The 18735-nt window shown below is 36.3% G+C and overlaps 1 protein-coding gene across 1 annotated transcript; it reads left to right on the forward strand.

Annotated features, from left to right (window-relative positions):
* The first annotated feature begins 7096 nt into the window (after positions 1-7096).
* LOC107871066 (2-hydroxyisoflavanone dehydratase) lies at positions 7097-8839 on the forward strand. Its single transcript, XM_016717864.2, has one exon. It carries the CDS (start codon positions 7669-7671, stop codon positions 8641-8643), a length of 975 nt encoding a protein of 324 aa, XP_016573350.1. The 5' UTR covers positions 7097-7668; the 3' UTR covers positions 8644-8839.
* The last annotated feature ends 9896 nt before the right edge of the window (positions 8840-18735 follow it).

An 18735-nucleotide genomic window follows, 5' to 3' on the forward strand; every position in this document is an offset into this window, starting at 1 on the left:
AATAAATAACATTAGGAAGTTATAGGGTATCTCCCCCTTGGGACACTATGTCCCTCTAAGAACGCTTACTTTATTGACAAACTTGAAAAAATTGAGGCGATGCTCAAGGCACCTATGAACTAGATCATAACTGAACCTCGAAAATCTAAAAATAATGCATAACTCATGAATTAAACTTACCTTGTGACTGCTAGGACTTTCTACCTTAGAAAAGTTATCTTCTTGGAGATTTCAGATAGAATGGGTATATCAAAGATGAGAAACAAACTATACGAATATGACTGCATGACTGCTAAACTGACCTGCTGGATTTACTAACTAACTCATGCTAAAACATAAGCTTAAATGGGAGCAAGGGATCTAACAATGCATATCATGAATTAAATATAAAGGACTTATAACATACTCGAATCTATATCAAGGAACCTTTTTTGATCATGGTGAGTCTAAAGTGCATAAAGTCTGTTCTGACGTTGACCACTATTGGCACCTAAAGTGGCACCCTGCTGACACAATTCTTTACCCCTCTGAGCTAGCACTCTATATTCTCATATTCTGTGGCTTGGCTTACCACACCCAAAGAATATATCACTACTGGCTCTATATTCACCAAGGTGATTCTTCTATACTCTCCATAAAGCGGATGGGTACGAACACCACTGGCACTACCCTGGGCTTTAGAGCCTGGCGCTCCATCATGACTGATATCCCCAAACTTTGGTGTAGGTACACTAGCTGAGGATGGAGCTGGAACTAAAAACTTCTTACTATGGTGAGAACGGTTATCACCCTGTGACCCTGCCTGAGAGAAATTATGACTACCTATTCTGGCTTTCTTACTCACTCTCTCTCTTTCCTTTGTCGTATCTACCTCAATCTGTTGTGCATACATTATCAGTCTAGCTAGGTATATATCTCTATTAAGCATAGGAGTCCTACACTCTTTCAACACAAACTCGAATACACCAGTCATGAACTTACTCATACTCGCTCTAGGGTCAACTATCAAATCGGGAGCATACATATCTAACTTATTGAACTTAATACAATACTCCTTCACTATCATGGATCCTTGCTTCAGGTTTATAAACTCTTTAACCTTAGCTTCTCTCATCTCTAGCAGGAAAAACTTATCTTGAATGGCATCCTGAAACGCTTGCCAAGTCATGGGGTTTGCATCTTCCTCTCTACTTTTCTTCCAAACTACAACCCATTCATAAGCGATATCCTTCAACCTATAGGATTCTAATTCTACATTCTCCTTCTCAGAAATATACATAATCTGGGTAACCTTCTTCACCTCCTCTAGATAAAGTTGTGGGTCCTTACTTGCTACTGAACCAAAGAATTCTGGCGGGTTCATTCTCATGAAATCTCTAATTTTGGCTGTGGTTGAACCCCCATCTTACTGAGGTGGGGCCACAGCCTGATGGTTACTCTGAACACTAGTTGTCATAGTTTGGGCTAGCACAAAAAAGTTACCCGAAACTCTGCATGTGACACATTCTTATTCTCAAGATCTACTGGCAGAGGTGGCTGGTCATCAATGCTATGGGCATTGTCTCTGCTACGAGGCATACTATGTAAATAAAAAGGGAGAACAGATCAGACTGAGAATCCACTGGAACTTATGCATACTCGCACTACATGAACATTAAAAGAAGGGAGACTGTTCCTAAAAACATCTTATAGCCTCTTGTACATAAATGAAGCACGCAACACACCCATGCACAAGACTCTACTAGGTGCAGCTTTTTAGACTTTCTAGGACGTTATTGAACCTTAGGCTCTGATAACAAGTTTGTAATAATCCGAGACTACCTCCTAGTTGTTATACGATGCTCATGATCTCGAAGGACCACAAGCTAACCTTCTACTGATATCTGTACCTGAGCTATGCAAAATGTAATATAATAAATGCAAAAAACTGGGGGAAAACTTTCCATAAGGTTCAAAACATCTAAAATACTCAAAACTAGAAACTGAATACTGATACATCTGTCCGAAAAGCCTCTAGACTGTCTGAACTATGGATTTGATAGGATATGTCCCCAACTAACTCTGTCTACTAAAAATAAACTAAATCTGATGCAATAATAGAATAAGGATCATCCTCGAATGAAGAGGACTCACTGCTACGTCTGCTACTGCTGACTGGGACTGAGCTGCTAGGGGTACTCTAGACCCCGTGCCTCTGAACCTATGGTGTAAAGTAAAACACCATAGTGCAAATGCATCAGTACGTGGGAATGTACTGAGTATGCAAGATAAGGTAAGGCTAAATACAAGGGCTTATACATGAATAAGTACTTAACTAAATAATCATGAGAGTACTGAATGAGGACATATGCATGAATACACAAACCATAACTGAAATCATCGTGACTCTGAATACTGAAACTCAGGTACTGCTTTACTGACATCTGAACTCACTATTAATACTGAGATACTAAACAAATGAAACTTCTGATATTGATAACTGAGTACTGAAGTTTAGATCAGTCCTATCTAGCGAGTGATCTCGAAAACTGATAATACTGAAGCTGATTAATTGAATCTACTCATATCAATAATTGAATTCTGAGCTTGCTAAAATTGACTGACTAAATCTGAGATCAAACCTCTCGAACAGACAATCCCTGAATCTACTATTAATGATAAGAAATAATTATGTTTGAGATCAGACCTATCTAGCGGAAGATCTCTGAATCTGGAAATGAGAATAATCAAATAAACTTGAGACTGAAATCAGGCCTATCTAACGGGTCATCTCGGGATGTGATAATGAGAATACTCAACTGAATTTGAGACTGAGATCAGTCCTATCTAATTGGTGATCTCTAGATCTATTAGTACAGATACTGATTAACTTTATGAGAGACCAGGCCTTTCTAGTGGGTGGTACATAAATCTATGGAACTATCTGAGTTTCGTACTGAGATAGGTGACTATATTTGACAGTCCTAATTTCTGAGATCTACTCTGAAGACTGATACTAAAAATGCAACTGTGGGAGTTCTCACTTAACTGACATGTCCTAAATTTGAACTGGTGGAGTCTAACCTGTAACCCCTGCTAGAAGAGTGTCAAAACTGTGCCACAAGTAAAGACCTCTACTCTGGTCAAGCATCTCTGACGGGTGACCCTGAACAGGAAGTCAATCTTAAGGCAGTATGATAGTTAAGCCTTTATCTAATGGGCGACTCCTAGTTTTTTGCTGGCTACACAGTTCAGGATTTCAAGAATTACTGCTAACGACTCTGCCTCTTTAACGGAAAAGTCATCATCGCTGCACTCGCTCGGTGCTAGCTCCTACTCCCAACTGAAAGACTCTGGAATGATTCTTAACTGAATTTAAACTGAGTTGAATCTGTTACAGATCATATTTCTCAAATGATCTGACTGAGTTAAACTGAGTTCACTTGGTTCCGTCATCTGACAGAATACTACTGAATCTCATTATCTGACTGAATAATACTGAGCTCTGAATAGATTACTTGAATGCTACTGAGGTCTGAATCGAACACTTGAACACTACTAGATCTAAGATGAGTACTGAACTGAGGATAGAGTTTTAACGATACTGAGGTTACTTAATTTCTGTAACTATCTGAGAGTACTGAGTTCTATAACTCACTGAGTTTTAAGAATCGTATCTTGACTGAGATTATCATGAAAACTAACAAGATCTCTAGACTACAGCTAATTTGTCGGGTATAAATACCCCCAGGACTCGATAACATAAAAGTAAAACATAACCATTCTTGAATAATCATAACCATGGACATTCATTAACCATCATATTCACTAACGCATCTATTCAAGCATTTAGAAATCATAAACATGTGATAATATAGGGAGACATGCTATTGGGTCATACTCCATTCAACAAGGTCTTGCATCAAACACTTAGCATGCATTAAAGGACACATAATTGGGGAATTTCATGCTATCATGTCACAATTCATTCACTAATGCTTTTCAACAAACACTTGGCATGTATGAGCTTGCACATAATTAGAGATTTTTAGTCAACAAGCTATAACGGCTCTAATTCCTTCACATAAGCATTTTATCAAATATATGGGGAGCATGCTTTGCTTATTCAAAAATTTCTACACTTAATTGACATGACACATCACTTAACAAGAAACTTGAAGAGGGTTTATCATGAACATCACATACTAGGGCCAAAGCTTGAAAACCCTGTAATCAAAACATGAATTAAAACTCAATAATAACATAAACTTTAATTTCAACTCACATGAATCCTGAAAACTCATAAACATAAGATCTTTGAAATTTAGAAAAGGATTCTTGAGCTTCTTGGATGAAAGAGACCCAAGAATCAACATCTGCATACCTTAGGAAACTCTTTCTTGGAGGCTCTTGGAAAGATTCTTGATTTTCTTAATTTTCTTGATTTTTCTTGAAGAAGGGTTTTGATCTTGTTCTTGAATTTTTGATCTTGAAAAAAACCCTAATTTGATGTTATGGATGAGAAATAAAGCCCTCAGTTTCGTTCAAGAATTTTGCAGGGTCTTACAATTTCAGAGGTAAAGGAAAGGCCTCGTGGCATATTCCTCTTGACTCTAATGTCTCCTATCAAAACCTTAAAGCCTCATCTGATTCTTCTGGTTCTATTTTGGGTAAGCACTCTTCTACTCCTACTATATGTTAATGCTCAAAGAAAAAGGTAAAATTTGACTTTGATAGTTCTCTGAATGTCAAAAATTGACTTTTGGAGACCTTTAAACGGAGCTCTTTTTCACTCTATAAAGGAATTATCTATGGTTCATGGTACAATTGTAGATATGAATCTTTTGAAATCTCTACATTGTCATATAAAACCCTATTTAATTTTTAGGGGTGGGATAATATTTTCTCTAATACCCTTAAGTTTCCGTATGATTCTTTTATTAGATTGTTCTGTGCTAATCTTTGTTCTATACATGCTGGTGAACTTAAACCCTAGTTATGGGTAAATGTATTTTCATTGACTGTGTCATGTTTGATGCTTTGTTTGGTATTAATTGCTCTGGTTTTTCTACTTCCTCAAAAAATCCATGGCCCTCTGATTTTTATGTCTCCTTTGAGCAAGTCTAGCGGTCTATTGCTTTTGATAACTCTAACTCTTTACCTCTGCTTTTAGTCCCAAATTTTTATCATTTGACATTCGTTTTATCACTCACATTATGTCTACTACTCCCCTTCTTTGTGTTGTCTCCCTATCCATTTTATCTTAACGTGATAGTTTGCTTACCTATTGTCTCATCTCTCAATGGAAGATAAATATGTCATCCTTCATTATAAATCATATGATTGAAGCTTCTCTTAATCCCTTTAGTCTTCCTTATGGGCTTATCATTACCCATATTTTGAAAGCAATTAATACCGCTCTTGATTATGTTCCCTCTGTTGTGGTAAAATAATGCTACAATTCTAAAGCTTTTGGTAGTATAAGCTATTTATTGGTTGGTGATGTCTGGGTTCCAAAGTCGTATAGTGGCTCTATTGGTACTCCTTCCTCTCCAAAATCTAAGTCCTACCCTCCTCATGTTCCTAGCTTCGGCTTTTTTTATGTTATAATTCGATCGACCAAGATTGAACTGAAGTTGGACTTTATCAAAGATGCCTTCCTTGCCTTGCACTTTCATCTTGACAAAACCAAGGACGTCAGCAAGGAAACAAACATAAATGTTTCTCGTCTCAAGGTAATATTAGATTAGGTAATCAAGGAGGCTACAAAAATTGCTACCAAGATTCAGACTAGTACCGACTCTATCCACTGTGATCACCACCCAGTTCACAAATATGAAGGATGAAACTGTTCAAACTTTGGCTTATTTCTTTCATTATTTTAAAAATCCTACTCTGCTACTCCTTGACTGTATTTAAGACAATTTGCCCTTGAATGTTTTGTTTATTTTTGTTATGCTAGACAATGTTTTTGCTTTGCCATTCTTTCTTTTTGATTGATGTCAAAAGGGGAGAATAAGACTATAGGGTATAGTCGACTACAGGACAGTGAAACAACTCACGAGGAGCTAACATGCAGCAAAACAAGGGAAGCCACAAAGTCCCCACTTAGAAAGGAAAGTCAACTAAATTATCTCTTTAAATATTGTCATCCATCAAAAAGGGGAGATTAATAATGTTTGATTTTAATGTATCAAAAAAGGATATCTTTCAAGACTTAGCAAAAAAGGGAAAAAAATATGTCCTTTCTTCAAAAATTAATTACAGCTTGTGTCAACTACGGAAAGGAGTACCAAAGCATTGATTACCTAATTAAATGCACTGCTATTGCTATGGAAGGCAATTTTGGATAGTTTAGGATCATTAATATGATTCAATTATAAGATTCTCATATCCCATTTTTTAGGAGCAAATCTCTTGAGTTGCCTTTTTATTCTAAATTTTTCAAAAAGCTTGACTTGATTCTTATTGATTTGATTTATAAAGAACTAGTAGAATTTTTTGCAACCCAAGGTGCTGGAGTAAGACCTATTAGAGGTCCCAATCAGTATAAAATATTTGGTGTTATTTACTTTCATTACTTTATTTTCTAACGTTATTTTACTTCTTCAATAGTCGACTATTTATCTAAGTGAATTAACTATCTAATGAAAAAGGAGTAATTCACCCCCTCTCTCTACTGTCAAAATCATTCGCGCTCCTAAGTAGTCTAACACTCTTGTCTCCCATTTTTTTTCTTACACCACATCATCGAGGAAGTTGTGCAGTTGGGTCCTTATCCTTTACGAGAAAATTCTTCTACTGTCGTTATCTCGAGGACTACTTGTGGCCACGTGTCTCCAAGCGGATTTTACCTCATACAATAATGGATACACAAGTTGTAAAGAATAATCACGCAATTTTCTCCTTTTTATGTCCTCAAATTATCACACACTTTGATATTAAAATACAATATACACCTAGGAATACGTTACCAACAAGAACTTCTAAAATAAAGTAATGAAAAACCAAAATATTTGTCTTAAAAAGACGAGAGTCAATTCAAGCAGAAACCAACAATCGAAAACTCGAGTAACGTGACAGCACGAAGGCATTTACATTTGTCAATAAATGAATAGGATGACAGACACGTGATTGGCAAAATATGAATAGGATGACAGACACGTGATTGGCAAAATTGTGATTTTGACTTCACACCAAGTACCAATAATTCAAGCAAAGCGGACCCGGAACTCCCATAGTCCCATTATCCCACATCGGAAATCCACTTCTATGTCAACATGAATAGAAATTAATTGGAGGTAGACAAATTGGTACACACAAAAGTTAGTTCCTATTTTTCGGTTCATCTTTATTTAATGAGTATACTAATAATAGATGTTAAATAATAATATTTATCTAGTTTAAAATATTAAATAATTTATTATTTTATAATTATTTTAGTCTTATATTTTTAAAATTATTACACCTATTATATTAAAAGATAATATAGTAAAATCATATCTACTATTTATTATTTTCTAAAATTTATGTTTAGTCAATCATGAAAAAACAAAATTAAGCCTTGAAAAAGAGTGACCTTTTTCTCTCTCTATACATATACATGTCAACTAGATTTTTTGCCATCTCCAACCCAAAAGCAGCATTCCATAATCTTTGTTTTCTAGCATTTGCTGAGTCGATTTCACCATGGCAGCTTCCGACAACAACAACACTAACGAGGTCGTCAACGATTTATACCCTTTCTATCGACTCTATAAAGACGGTCGAGTAGAACGTTTCTACCAACAATTTGGTGCAGTCGAAGTTCCTCCATCGCTAGAAGATCCAGCCACTGGCGTATCATCCAAAGATGTGAACATCACTCCTCACGTCTCTGCCAGACTCTACCTTCCAAAAAATACTGCCCCTGATCAAAAGCTACCTATCTTAGTGTATTACCATGGCGGAGGACTTGTGGTGGGATCCCCCTTCTTCAAAATGGAACATTGTTACCTCAACCACTTGGTTTCTGAATCGAATTGCATTGCTATCTCTGTAAACTACAGGCTTGCCCCTGAGAATGACCTATCGACAATTTACCAGGATTGTTGGGATGCCCTTCAGTGGGTTGCTTCACATGTTGTTGCTACTACCGTTAACAAAGAACCATGGATAGAAAACCACGGTGATCTTAACAGATTGTTCGTAGCAGGGGACAGTGCTGGAGGCAATATAGTCTTTAACATGGTCACGAGAGTTGGTAGAGAAAGCTTAATTGGAGACGTGAAACTCGTGGGTGCCATCTTGGCTTTCCCTTTCCTGTTGATCCCATCGGTTGAAAATATTGAGCAAACTTTGTCTTACAAGCTTTGGAATATCATTTGTCCACCATCTGAGCCCGGAATTGATAGCCCAATGGTTAATCCAGTTTCAGAAAAGATCCCTAGCTTATCGATGCTAGGATGCTCAAGAATTTTCGTGTTTACAGGAGAGAAAGACGAGCTTGTCCCAACCGAAATAGGAACTAAATTCGTCGAAGCTGTGAAGAAAAGTGGCTGGAAAGGGGAAATAGAGTTCATTGAGGTTGAAGGTGAAGGTCATTGCTTTCAATGTGTTAATCCTGAAGCTGAGAAAGCTAAAGACCTGATCAAGCGCATGGCTTCTTTCATCCAACGCAAGTGAAACGTGTACAATATCTTTGTAGATCGGCCTTTCCTCTTTAGTACGCCCGTGACCGGTCCGCAATTTTTTATATCACTATTATTATTTTTATTGAAACTTTCAATCTTATATTCGCAGTAAGTAATATCTGTAATAAAACTGTTGGGTAGTTATTTCATTAATTATGAATGATTTAATATTGTCTGTGGGCGATAAACTTTTGCGATCATATATATACATACAATAGAAGAGAGAGCAAACCTTATCAGCTCTATGTTGCTTTTTGTGTGACCAGTATTTTCCAACAAGTTTAGATTTGCCAATATGAAAATTTCTAAATTTAAGGTTAATTCTAACAACGTGAACATATGATTAAGCAGGGGCGGATTTAAGATTTATAGGTTGTGGGTGCTCACTTTCTTTAAGAAAAAAAAAAAGGTGTGTTACTTTCAGGAATTGAATCCACACCACTATAGGTATCAAGGTGTTTAAAATCCACACGAAAGTCAAAGCACTCAACAGTCACTTTTGTCTATGGGTGTTTAACAATACATTATAATCGATTTTACTGTATTTTATATATAAATATATAAATTTTGTACACGGTTCAACGGGTGCTCAAGAACCTAGTACAAACAATGTGGGTCCGCCCTTGTGATTAAGTACTTTTATTAATTCAGCTTAGAGGTGGAGGTAAAGTATAAAATTTATTGATTTGAGATTCTAGTATTTAAGTTATTGAGATCAGAATTAACAATTTATACATATTCGATGAATTTCTTAAGACAAATATAATATTTAAAGAAAAGATATTGAGTTGGCTGAATTTGCAACCAATACTCTAGCTTCGCCCTGCTTCAGCTTCTGTTCTAATCATATATGTAAGAAGGAAAGAATGTTGATCCATTTGTTAATCATTTTTTGAGCTAGCTGATTGATTTGTCACAGAGAGTGCACTCAACTTAATACTATTTTCGTTGTCTCAACTTATATGGCATTTTTTTACTTTTATAAAGTCAAACAATATAAATCTGATTGTGAATATAGTCATCACAAATTGTAAAAACTTCCAAGTTGATAAAAACGCATTGAATTGATGAAGTGGTAATCGGACAAATACAGCAAGAAAAGATCATGTTCATATTTATATTTTCAAAATTTTTACAGTCAAGAACTATCTTGGTTATGACCAGTGTTTTCAAAGGTATTTATGGGGCGAATCTAGGGGCGAGGCATATCAAAAACACTTCGAAGCGCAGATTCATAAGGTGTAAGACTTATAATTTGGGGCGTACGTCTTGGGCGTAAAAGCGCAAGTTTCAGGCGCAAAATCTTATGTCTAGTCAATTTTTTTAATTATATTAAAAATATTTTTCCCATAAATTTTATGTTTTGCTATTAATGTAATGATATTTATAATTTATGCTATCATGTTTTCATATTGTAGTGATTTTTTTCTAAATATATAAATAAAGAAATTAATTTTCGTAGAAAATAATTATTATATTTTTTCTACATTATTGGTGATTTACTTAGATTTATTTGCAGAATTATTGAAAATCTTACTTTTACTTAATTTTTTAGAGATAAAATTATAAAATCAAAGATAATAAGATATTGTAACGAGCTAAAAAATTGATGAAATATGTGACATGTGTGTTTCTGTATGATTTGACTGTTTTACCCCTCCCCATAGTTACATTATGATATTTCTGGGGTGTGGGGGTGATTAGCACGGTTTTCGAATGCATTTTGGTACCATTTATGCGATATTGTAGTTTTTGATGGTTTCGAGAGCCTTATTTTGGACTTCTGTGGATATCTTTTGATCCGTGCAACGGATGACTGAATGGAGTGCGCCAATAGCTTTGGAATATTGATTTTAAGCTAGGTAGACCTTTGGTTCGGGCCGCGATGCACCGAGCTCATTTTGACTTGTTGGTCGAAAAGTTAAAAATTTGAAAATATGGGTGTGGAACCCACATTTGATCGAAATGATCTCGGATAGAAATATGACTTTGCCAACGTGTCCAAAACATCGATTTTAGGATGGTAACGTGTTTGGTTGGATTTTACGGCTTTTAAATCTCATTTTGACCCTCAGTTTTAAAATTGTGATTTCGAATTTCGAGGGTCAACTTTGTGAATCTAATATTTTTTCAAAAAATATGATATCTTCACTGAGTCTGGAGCATAGAATTTAGTGTGGTTACATAGTTCATTTGCGTTTATTGAACTCCAAACAAATCCCGAACACCCCGTCGATGTCCGGATTGGACAGAAAGCTTTTTGGGCATATTTTGCTCATTTTTTATCTTGCCTCTTGAGATTTAAACCTTAATATAATGTGAAAGTTTAAAAGTGAAGTTTGTGGGTGATTGGAAAGCTAGATTAACATCTATTTTTTTTGTTCTCTTACGGATTTAAGGTAAGAAATCACCCCTTTTCTTAGTAGTTTCTTAATTAATTTCTCAAAATCTCAAAAATCTTAGGGCTTGGTTTTAAACCCCAATTTCACTCCTTTTCACTAACATTTTAATCTTATAATTTATAGTTTTTCATCAAGTTAACCTTCAAAACAACTCTAATTCTTGATTTTAACCCGAATTTCAAAGATTTTACCCGGTAAAGCTTAAAAATAATTTTTCTTCAACTTGAACCTTGTTTTTTATTAAATTTCACTTGGGGTTCATCTTTAGGTTCCTAAAAATATGGGTAACACATTGTTGAAGTAAAGTTACAATTTTGCCCTTTTTTTGAAAATCATTTCGGGGGTTCGTTTTAATCCTGAATTAAAAGTAGTCAATAAGGATATCGTTGGTTTTATTTTGATGCGTAGATTCTACATTTGATATTTTTAGTGGAGTTCAGAATTGTTCATGAAAACTAAGGTCGTGGGTTTAAAGTGTAGCAGATCGGTTTCAGCATGTAAAGTAGGTTATGACATAACTCTTCAAATTGTATGGGTAGTTAATTTGTATACCAAAATTCATGTTACGACTGGGAACTAATCATGAAATATGGATATCTAAATTTTGTGCCCGTGTGGGGGCCTAAATGTGATGTAATTGCTGAATTTGAGATATGATGTGCTATGTGTGACCGTGCAGGGTCTTATGCGGTGTTGATAGCCTAAAATACATGTGAATAATTGTAGTGTGCTGATTGGAAATGCCTACTATGGTGCCTTTGGTGTATTATGACATATTCATACTTTGTGGGAATTATGTGGAGAATTCATGGATAATGGAAATAATTATCAGATATTGGCTCACGTTGTTATGGAACTGTAATGTTATGGTTAGTCGCGGAAATACATCATGTGGATTGATTGTGAAAATACTCATTTGAATGGTTGTGAACATTACATCATCATTCTCATGTAATCATACGCATCATTTCAATTGTTTGTATTATTTCTTTATATATATTTGTTGTCATGTATGTGTACTTGATTTGTATCTTATGTTATGTATGTGCTTTGAAAACACTAGAAATACTGAAAACACTGGAAATGTTGGAAACACTAGAATTACTAGAAACACTAGAAATGTTAAAAATGCTAGAAATACTGAATATTTCCCAAGGTTGTGTGCCAACCTCAAGGCTATGTGCCAACGAAGGCTGTGAGCCAAGGCTGTGTGTCAACCTCATGCATCATCAATATCATCATCATTATTGCCTTTTCGTTATTATGATTGATGTTTTGATTGGATTTCCATATTAACTTGTTATATGTCTACTTGCTCTATATCCTGTTACTTATACTTGATTATCTGTATATACGTCTTTTTTTCTCTTTATACTTGCATGTGATATAATATATACTTGTGTTATACTTGATGTATTGCTATTGTATTTGTGAAATATATATTAGAACTGTGAGTACAAGTGGTGGGGGCTGTCATTGTGGGATATTTTCTGATTGTAGGTGACATGCCCTTAGTGTGTATTTTGTGTACTTTATTTTATACTATGCTCGGTCGGGCTATGATACCTACTAAGTACATATAGACCTTACTCACTCCTACTGTACATTTTCGGTGCAGATTCAGGTTCGGGTGCACCCTACATTGCTTAAATTAGGTGATTGTTGGAGCTTTCAAGATGGTTGATGATTTTCAGGCGTTCGGATTTCTTCTGCTACCTTTCTCTATAGACCATGTCTTTGTTTTTATTTTAGAGACAGAGTTTCTCTTGTTTTGGATATCTTATGTATTTCATTTGGATTCGAGTTATACTAGATACGTTCTTATGTTATTAATACCTGGTTTTGGGATTTATGGCTACATTGTTATGTTTCTTTCCGCATTTATTATACTTGTAGGTTTTGGCTCATTCTAGAAGCCTTACCTTAGGGTTATTATTGTCTTTTTCCCTTTTGTGTCTCTTTCGGGTGATAGGCTTACTTGTCAAGGTTCACCGTGACAAGTGCCATTATACCTTATGGATTTTGGGTCGTAACAAATTGGTATCAGAGAATCCAGATTCATTGGTCTCAACGGTGTAAGAATGAGATATCTAATAGAGTCTCGTGGATCGGTACGTAAACGTACGTATCAATCTTCAAGAGGCTATAGGACGTCTTTAGGAAACTTTTCTCATTTTATTCTTTATCTTGCAAAGTTCTTTCATACCTTGTGTTCTGAGTTGCATTCACTTTTTTTGTGCGGATGGTATGGCTTATATTAAATATCAGTTGAGAGATACTGCAAGATATTGGTGGAGATGATTTGTCGATTGTAGTCCTATTGATGCTCTTAAGTTGTTATGCAACCAGTTTATTAATTTCTTTCTAGAGAGATTTATGCCTTACAGTTTGAGGGATTAGATGCGTGATGAGTTTGATCCTCTAGAGCAGGATTCCATGACCGTTGCAGAGTATTATATGGGTTTTCTTGCCTTGTCCATATCTACATCTTCGATGGTTGTATTTAGAGCGTCTTTTCATAACATTATGGATTATGTGAAGATGATAGAGGATATTCTTAAGGTATCACTGGGAGGCTCCAAGAAGGTGCGATATTTTAGTGATTTTAGAGGTTAGATTTCTTGTGGTAGAGATTTTAGGAATTCTCGTGGACATCAAGGTAGTCTAGTGCAGGCGGCTTTACAAAGTTTGAGTGGTAGATCTTTGGGTTCAGCAGTGCAGGGTGGCCATTTAGGCCCAGTGGTTCCTTCTCCTGATGAGGCGGGATATAGGACTTATTTTGTGTGTCGTGAGGTTGGCCATTTGGCCAAGAATTATCTATGTTGTGTGATTAGAGCTACTCCTAGCATAGTTCTGAGAAGTAGAGGCTCTACCAGAGGTGCGCGTGGTAGAAGTAGTAGAGTCTGTGGTGGTGGTCGTAGGGCTATTCAGCCTGTTGTTGGTCATGGTCAGTGTTATGCTATACCCTTTAGGGCAGAGGTGGAGGCGTCTAATGTTGTGATCACAAAATTGTCCAATTTTCTTCAGATCTGCATTTGTATTATTTGATCCTGAATCGACTATCTCCTATGTGTTTGTGTATTTTTAGGGTTTTGATTCTGTTAGTGATCCTCTTGCCATGCCTATTCATGTATCTACCCTGGTAAGTGATTCTTTAGTGGTGGATCAGGTGCACCAATCTTATGTTGTGAATTTTATCGGGCGTGAGACTTTGGTAGTGCTTGTGTTAGATATGGTCGATTTTAATGTTATTTTGGGTATGGATTGGTTGAACCTTTATCATGTTGTCTTAGATTCGTTTTCTAAGTCTGTAAATTTAGCTTCATCGGGTGTGCTAAGGATAGCTTAGAAGGGTGCACTTTATTCGGGTACCAAGAGAATTATATCTTATGTTTAGGCTTATAAATTTGTTGGGACAGGTATTTATCTTACTTGGTTTATATTCGTGACACCAACATTGTTTTGCCTCCTTCCTTGGATTTTATCTGTGAGTTTATGGATGTGTTCCCTACAATTTTCCTAGTATGCCTCCGGATCGTGATATTGACTTTGATATTCATGTTGAGCCGAGAACCAAGCCCATCTTTATTCCTCCTTATAGGATACCTCAGCCGAGTTGAAGGAATTAAAGGATCAGTTTCATGAGTTATTGAACAAGGTATTCATCCGAATAAGGATGGGTCCACACGCATGTGTATTGATTATCGGCATTTTAACAAAGTGGTAGTTAAGAATAAGTATTCTCTTTGTCGCATTGATGATTTATTTGATCAGCTTCAGTATGTTGCGGTATTTTCGAAGATTGATTTGAGGTCCAATTATCACCAGTTGAGGATTAGAGATTCATGTATTCCAAAGATAGCTTTTCAAACTCGATATGTTCATTATGAGTTCTTGGTCATGTCCTTCGGGTTGATCGAGTTCCTACCGCATTTATAGAGTTGATGAACCGGGTATTTTGATCGTATCTTATCTCCTTTGTTATTGTATTTATTGATGATGTCTTGGTTTATTCCAAGATTAAAGTTGAGCGTGAGGAATATTTGAGAATTGTTCTTCAGAGATTCAGAGATGACAAGTTGTATGCAAAGTTATCTAAGTTCTAGTTTTGGTCAGAGTCTGTTTCTTTCTTAGTTTATGTGGTGACAAAGGAAGGTATTATAGTTGATCCAACCAAGGTTGCAGCGGTTTGTGATTGGGCTAGACCTACTTTGCCTACCAAAATTTAGAGTTTTGTTCGCTTGGTAGGTTATTATAGATGTTTTGTCGAGGGTTTCTCTTCTATTGTAGCTCCTTTAACTAAGTTGACTCAGGAGAAGAATTCCTTTCAGTAGTCCGATGCTTTTAAGAAAAGCTTTCAAAAGCTCAAAGATTTGTTGACTTCAGTTCCTATATTAGCTTTGCCCAAGAATGGTGTAGGCTTTACCATGTTTTGTGATACTTCGGGTATTAGATTGGGTGTTATGTTGATGCAGGAGGGCAAAGTGATTGCTTATGCATCTTGTCAGTTGAAGTCTCATGAGAGGAATTATCCTACCCATGATTTGGAGTTGTGTGCAATTGTATTTTCCTTAAAGTTGTGGAGGCACTACTTGTATAGAGTTTGTTGTGAGATCTTCTTAGATCATCATAGACTTCAGTACTTCTTCACTCAACGAGATCTTAATATGAGGCAGCGCCATTGGCTTGAGTTGATTAAGGATTATGACTTGACTAATTTCTATCATCCAGACAAGGCTAATGTGGTTGTGGATTCCTTGAGCCGAAAGTCGACTAGCATGGGTAGTTTGACTCATCTTTTGACCCATGAGAGGCCTTTAGCCTTAGAGTTTCAATCTTTAGTTAACCAGATAGTTAGACTTAATATTTTAACATTTGGGCGCATTTTGGCATTTCTGGAGGCTAGATCTTCTTTGATGGAGCAAATTCGAGCTCATTAGTTTGATGATGTTGGATTGAGGTCGATTCAAGATAAGGTGTTGAGTGGGGAGGCTAAGAAAGCCTCACTTATTTCAGATAGATTTTAGCAGATTGGAGGCCGAGTTTGTGTGCCAAGAGTAGCTGACTGGATTAGGTTTATACTGGAGGAGGTCTATTATTCCAGATATTCCATCCATCCAGGTTTGAATAAAATGTATCATGATTTGAGATTATAAGGTGAGATGTAGCAAATTTTGTGGCTCGTTGCCTTTGTTGTCAGCAGATGAAGGTCGAGCATATGAGACCTGGTGGTTTGCATCTAAGGTTACCCATTTTTGAGTGAAAGTGAAATGAATCACTATGGACTTCGTGACTGGGTTGCCCGTACTTTTCGCAGTTCTTACAATGTGTGGGTCATCGTGGATCGATTGACCAAGTTATTTCATTCCAGTTCAGGTTTTCTTCAGTGTCGAGAGGTTGGCTCGTATCTATATTATGAGATTATGAGACATCATGGTCTGTCGGTGTCCATTATTTCAGATTGAGGTTCTGTGTTCACATCTCACTTTTGGAAGACTTTTCAGGATGAGTTGGGTACTTGGGGTTGATCTCAGTACAACGTTTCATCGCCAGATTGACAGCCAGACATAGTGGACTATCCAGGTCATGAAGGATATGATTCATACATGCGTGATGGATATTGGTGGTCAGTGGGAGCAACACTTGGCTTTAGCAAAATTTGCATATAATAATAGCTATGATTCCAGTATCGACGTGGCTCCTTTTAAGGAATTGTATGATAGGCGTTGTCGCTCTTTAATTGGTTGGTTTGATGTTTCTGAGGTTAGATCTCGAGGTACGGACTTGCTTCATGAGTCTTTGGATAGAGTCTGGATTATTCAGGATAGACTTAGAGTGGCTCAGAGCAGACAAAAGTGTTATGCTGATTGTAGACTTCGTGCCTTGAGATTTGGTATTGGGGATCGTGTTTTCCTTCGAGTTTCACCCATAAAGGGTGCGATGAGGTTTGAAAAGAGAGGCAAGCTTAGACCTAGGTATATTGGTCCATTTAAGATTATTCGGACTATTGGTGATGTGGACTATGAATTAGCTTTTCCCCCAAATCCAGTGACTATTCATCTAGTTTTTCATGTTTCTATGCTTTGCTGTTACATTTCAGATGAGCCTTATGTTATTCATTTTGAGTCAATTTAGTTAGATGACCAGTTGTCTTTTGTTGATGGTCGATCTCTATTTTAGCTAGGGATGTGAGGTAGTTGCGCTCCAGAGTCATCCCTATAGTTAAGGTTCAGCAGCGACATCGACCTGTAGATGAGGCTACTTGGGAGGTTGAGTTTGATATGTGTAGTTCTTATCCCCATCTCTTTGTTGATTCAAGTATTTCTTTTGCCTTTAGTTTGAGGACGAACTAGATTTTTAGTTGTGAATGATGTAACGACTTGAAAATTTAATAAAATATATGAAATATGTGTTTCTATATGATTTGACTACTTCACCCATCCTCAGAGTTGCATTATAGCATTTCTGAGGTGTGGGGGTATAATACCCTATATTATTCATAGCTCAGTTCAGCTTCTAGTTGCATGCATAAGAGGCTTAAAGCCTAAAAACTTCACTAAGTATTGGAGACTTAGTCATTTTAAGGCCTCTTAACTTCGAGGATTTTTAAATTAGTCTTTCCAACTCTGAGATATTGGTTTTTGAGTTAATTCATGTTCAGGGATGTAAGGAGCATGTCTCGGGAAAGTTTTAGATTTTTTGGTCGAGTATTGGGTCATGTTTGGATCACGATTCCGTCAACTCATCGCAATAGTACCGCGTCGCGATGCTAATGGCGATGAAACTCTTATCGCATCTCGGTGAGGGTATTGTGTCCAGTTCTTGATTTATAATTTAAATTCATGTGTCATAATATTTATACTAGTATGTGAAGTGCTTATGAGGTGAAAAATGTTCATAGAAATCACCTAAAACAAAGTTGATCTAAGCGTCTTTGATTTGTCCAAAGTTTGGTGTTTGATCCTACAAGAGTCAACTTTGAACGTGTATAACTTTGACATATGTTCAATCTTTCATCTCAAGATTCACTAAATGGTAGATAATTGAATTAGCTTTCCAACGATACCAATTTCGTCTTAATCCGATACCCGAGAAAAAAGTTATGATCATTTTCGTCAGAACTAGTAAGCCACCGTGATAAGACCGCGTCGCGATGAGCCTTTAATATGCATTTCAGTTATGAATTTTTGGTTTAAATGATTGAGGGGCGATTAGGTCTTTTCCCCCCTCAACCTAATCATTCATAACATGATTTAGGCATAATTTTGCCCTCCTTCTCCAATTTTTCTCTCAAGAAAACTATTTCCTTCCCAAAGAACAAGAATTCAAATCCTTTCTCCCCAAGAAATCAAGAATTAAAGTTCTCCAATTTCACTAATCTTCAAGAAAGCATCAAGAATTGTGTTTTTCTCTCAAGTTAAAAGCTTAAGGTACGTAGGAGTTCATCCATGAGTCCCCTTTCATCCATGGAGCCCAAAAACCCTTTTCTTTCAATTAAAGAATGAACTTTTTTTATCATTATGATATTTTATATGTTCAAGAAGATTGAATTTCATGTTTTCATGGTGATTTAAATTAAATTCAGCCCATGTATGATCCCATGCAAGATTTGATTTTCTCATGCTATGGATTTTGTTTCCCATGTCACATTCAAGTAAATTTCATGTTGTTGAATTGATTGC

The sequence above is a fragment of the Capsicum annuum genome, chromosome 5, assembly GCF_002878395.1.
Source record: "Capsicum annuum cultivar UCD-10X-F1 chromosome 5, UCD10Xv1.1, whole genome shotgun sequence".
NCBI classification, from domain to species: Eukaryota; Viridiplantae; Streptophyta; class Magnoliopsida; order Solanales; family Solanaceae; genus Capsicum; species Capsicum annuum.